At 44.9% G+C, this 4,476-nt stretch overlaps 1 protein-coding gene and 1 pseudogene across 3 annotated transcripts in view; both read left to right on the plus strand.

The window, feature by feature from the left end:
- Window positions 1-1,482, plus strand: part of EMR3 (egf-like module containing, mucin-like, hormone receptor-like 3) — a 62,630-nt gene extending 61,148 nt beyond the window's left edge. For both annotated transcript variants that reach the window (XM_010855419.1, XM_010855420.1), the window contains one exon: window positions 933-1,482. In XM_010855419.1, the coding sequence (XP_010853721.1) occupies window positions 933-941 (9 nt within the window). In that variant the 3' untranslated portion in view covers window positions 942-1,482. The remainder of the gene's footprint in view (window positions 1-932) is intronic.
- A 1,943-nt stretch (window positions 1,483-3,425) lies between these two features.
- LOC104999880 overlaps window positions 3,426-4,476 on the plus strand; it is a 2,191-nt pseudogene continuing 1,140 nt past the window's right edge. The window contains exon 1 of the transcript XR_826667.1: window positions 3,426-4,473. The product of XR_826667.1 is annotated as a thyroid receptor-interacting protein 6 pseudogene (transcript). The remainder of the gene's footprint in view (window positions 4,474-4,476) is intronic.

Genomic DNA, 4,476 nt, shown 5'->3' on the forward strand with positions numbered 1-4,476 from the left:
CGAAGAATTGATGCTTTTGAACTGTGGTGTTGGAGAAGACTCTTGAGAGTCCCTTGGACTGCAAGGAGATCCAACCAGTCCATTCTGAAGGAGATCAGCCCTGGGATTTCTTTGGAAGGAATGATGCTAAAGCTGAAACTCCAGTACTTTGGCCACCTCATGCGAAGAGCTGACTCATTGGAAAAGACTCTGATGCTGGGAGGGATTGGGGGCAAGAGGAGAAGAGGACGACAGAGGATGAGATGGCTGGATGGCATCATTGACTCGATGGACCTGAGTCTGAGTGAACTCCGGGAGTTGGTGATGGACAGGGAGGCCTGGCGTGCTGTGATTCATGGGGTCGCAAAGAGTCGGACACGACTGAGCGACTGATCTGATCTGATGGTAAGCCAGGAACATACAAAATTCAACAATACCAACACAGTAGCTGCCTTCAAGGAACTTAGAGTCTAGCCCTTCTTTATGGACAAAAAAACCAACATCCCAGGGGTTGAAATTCTAGAGTGGGATACTATAGCCACACTTTTTTCCAAAAAAAAGAATTCTTCATCCTGTAGAAGGGGAATCTAGGGGACAATGGATACATGTATATGTGTGGCTGAATCTCTTCACTGTTCTCTGGAAACTATCACATTTTTAATCAGCTATACCCCAATACAAAATGAAAAGTTAAAATTAAAAAAAAATAGTAAGTGAATCTGGGTAAAAGATTTTAAAAAAGAATTCTTCACCCTGGATTTTTGAGAAGTCCTCCCACTATAATCTAAAGACGTGCAAAATGCTAGGATTTCAAGCCATCCTTGCCTGCTGAATGGAGCTTTCTGGCTTTAACCCACTCCAACTGTTCCTGTCTGTTTTGTTGTTCATTTCTTTGTTTTTTATCCTGACACCTAGCTTTAATCTAAACATCTTTGGGGTGGGATGTTTTCTAGGCCAAGTGAAGAGAAAATACTATAAGTAGAACATTCAGCTCTACACGTCATGCATGTGGATCTGGTTGGTATCATGAAGAATGAAGGTGCAGACAAGGAGAATCATTATACATGTCATTCCTGGAGAGGAAAAGTTTGACCTTTACTTCCTGAAGTGTTTGTTCTGCATAATGGAATCTCAATAAATGTGCATTCAATTGGATTTCTCTTCACTACTATGTTTTCAATCAATGCTTATTCCTGGATACCCAAATCATGACCATTGCAAATACTCCATGGACTTTTTGTGAATGAGGGAGCCCTTGTCAAGGCCTTTTTCTCAAGTTCTTTCTCTTATCCTAAACGTGCTTTTTAAACTCAAACCATCAGCTTCTTCCGAACCATCACCTTTACCTCCTTTCTTATCCAGGCTAAATCTCACGATCACCCAAGTCGAATGATTCTCCCTCATACTTGCAACACCTTTGCTTCCTCATTCTGATTCCTTACTTAGTTTTGCTATTCAGTCCCCAAGTGGTGTCTGACTTTTTGCAACCCCATGACTGCAGCACTCCAGGCTCCTCTGTCCTCCACTGTCTCCTGGAGTTTGCTCAAATTCATGTCCATTGAGTTGGTGATGCTATTGAACCATCTCATTCTCTGTCACCCCCTTCTCCATTTGTCTTCAATCTTTCCCAGCACCATGGTCTTTTCCAATGAGTCAGCTCTTCACATCAAGTGGCCAAAGTATTGGAGCTTCATCATCAGTCCTTACAATGAATATCCAGGGTTGATTTCTTTTAGGATTGACTGGTTCGATCTCCATGTAGTCGAAGAGACTCTCATGAGTCTTCTCTAGCACCACAGTTCGAAAGCACCAATTTTTCAGCACTCAGCTTTCTTTATGGTCCAACTCTCATATCCGTACATGACTACTGGAAAAACCATAGCTTTGACTATATGTACCTTTGTCAGTAAAGTGATGTCTCTGCTTTTTAACACACTGTCTAAAGAATGTTCAAACTACCAGACAATTGCACTCACTTCCCATGATGGTAAAGTTATGGTCAAAATCCTTCTAGCTAGGTCTCAGCAGTAGATGAACCAAGAACTTTCAGATATACAAGCTGGGTTTAGAAAAGGCAGAGTAACCAAATTACCAATATTTGCTGAATCATAGAGAAAGCAAGGGAATTCCAGAAAAACGTCTACCTCTGTGCAAAAGCCTTTGACTGTGTGGCTCATAATAAACTGTGGAAAACTGTTAAAGAGATGGGAATACCAGACCATCTTACCTGTCTCCTGAGAAACCTGTATGCTAGTCAAGAAGCAACAGTTAGAATCTTATATGGGACAACTGACTGGTTCAAAATTGAGAAAGGAGTATGACAAGGCTGTATGCTGTCATTTTGTTTATTTAAACTTATACAAGGAACACATCATGCAAAATGCTAGGCTGGATGAGCTACAAGCTGGAATCAAGATTGCCAGGATAAATATCAACAACCTTAGATATGCAGATGATACCACACTAATGGTGGAAAGCAAAGAGGAACTAAAGAGCCTCTTGATGAGGATGAAAAAGGAGAGTGAGAAAGCTGACTTAAAACTCAATATTAAAAACTTAGATCATGGCATCCTGTCCCATAACTTCATGGCAAACAGAAGGGGGAAAGGTGGAATTGACAGATTTCCTCTTCTGGGGCTCTAAAATCACTGCAGATAGTGACTGCAGCCTTGAAATTAGAAGACAATTGCTTCTTGGAAGGAAAGCTATGACAAACCTAGACTGTGCTAAAAAGCAAAGACTTCACCTTACCGACAAAGGTCCACATAGTCAAGTCTATGGTCTTTCCAGTAGTCATGTACGGATGTGAGAGTTGGACCATAAAGGAGGCAGAGTACTGAAGAATTGATGTTTTCAAACTGTGGTGCTGGAGAAAACTATTGAGAGCTCCTTGGACAGCAAGATCAAACCTGTCCATCTAAAAGGAAATCAACCCTGAATACTTTTTCAAAGGACTGTCGCTGAAGCTGAAACCCTAATACTTTGGCTACCCGATGCGAACAGTCAACTCATTATAAAAGACCCTGAAGCTGGGAAAGATTGAAGGCAGAAGGAGAAGAGAGCAACAGAGGGTGAGATGGTTGGATGGCATCACCGATTCAATGGACATGAACTTGGGCAAACTCTGGGAGATAGTGAGGGACAGGGAGGCCTGGTGTGCTGCAGTCCGTGGGGTCACAAAGAGTTGGATACGCCTTGGCAACTAAACAACAACTAGTTTTGTCATAGCTTTCCTTCCAAGGAGCAAACATCTTTTAATTTCATGGGTGCAGTCACCATCTGCAGTGATTTTGGAGCACAAGAAAATAAAATCTGTCACTACTGCCACTTTTTTCCCTTCTATTTGCCATGAAGTAATGGGACCAGATGCTATGATCTTAGTTTTTTAGTGTTGAGTTTCAAGTCAGCTTTTTCACTCTCCTCTTTCACCCTCATCAAGAGACAATTTTCTCTTCACTTTCTGCCATAAGGATGCTGTCATCTGCACCCAGGACTGATCCAATCATAGGAGGCACTGTGGATTATCTACTCAGCAGTCATTGCCATAATTACATGTTCCTTTTTAATAGAACCTTGATTATTTTAATATTTAGGACAGCAACATACCTGGTCCCAAGGGTCAGTAGAGATTGATTTCAGCCCAGTGATTCTGAACTGGAGATGATTTATCCCCACCATTAGCGACATATGGCAATGTCTGGAGACATTTTTGATTGCAGTAACTTGGGCAAGGGGGGATGATACCGGCATCTAAGCAATAGATGTCAGGGATGCTGCTAAACAGCTGCTAGACAGCACTCACATACACAGCAGAGTTATCCATCCCTAAATATCAGTAGTGATGAGGTTGAGAAACCCTAGTATAAACTAGCCATAGTGATGTCCTTCCCATTTGCTAGAAATTGGTTTAGGACCATTTGGACCAGTTCTAGCCACTGAAATGTAAGAGACACCTACTGGAACATACTTTTTCTCCTTGATAAAAAACAGACACTTTCCTGGAGTCCCAAGCAAGGTGTGGGAAGGAAGAAGGGATCCAAGTCAGAGCCCCGGGGCTCCGTGGGGCCCGACCCGCTGTCTGGAGTCCCCCTTTCCAGACCATGTCCGGGCCCACCTGGCTCCCCCTGAAGCAGCCGGAGCCAGCTCGAACCCCTCTGGGAGAGCGCTCCCTCGAGGGGCCGAGGGGCCTCCCCCGCCCACCGAGCAGCGCTCCAGCCCCACCCCGGTCAGTTTTTGCCCCCTCCCATCTGAGCAGTGTTACCAGACCCCCGGGGGACCAGAAGACCGGGGGCTGGCCTGGGTGGGGTGCCACGGAGCACCCCAGCACTCGCAGGGCCTCCTCCCAGACAGGGGAGGCTTGCGCCCGGGAAGTCTGGATGCTGAGATAGGCTCCCTGACCAGCATGCTGGCTGAGTTGGACGGGGGTCGAGGTCACGCCCGCGGCAGCCTGAACGGCAGGCTTACGAGCCCCCTGAGCCCCCTGCCTACCGCTCAGGG

This window comes from Bison bison, unplaced genomic scaffold (assembly GCF_000754665.1).
Source record: "Bison bison bison isolate TAMUID 2011002044 unplaced genomic scaffold, Bison_UMD1.0 scf7180017864365, whole genome shotgun sequence".
Classification (NCBI taxonomy): Eukaryota; Metazoa; Chordata; class Mammalia; order Artiodactyla; family Bovidae; genus Bison; species Bison bison.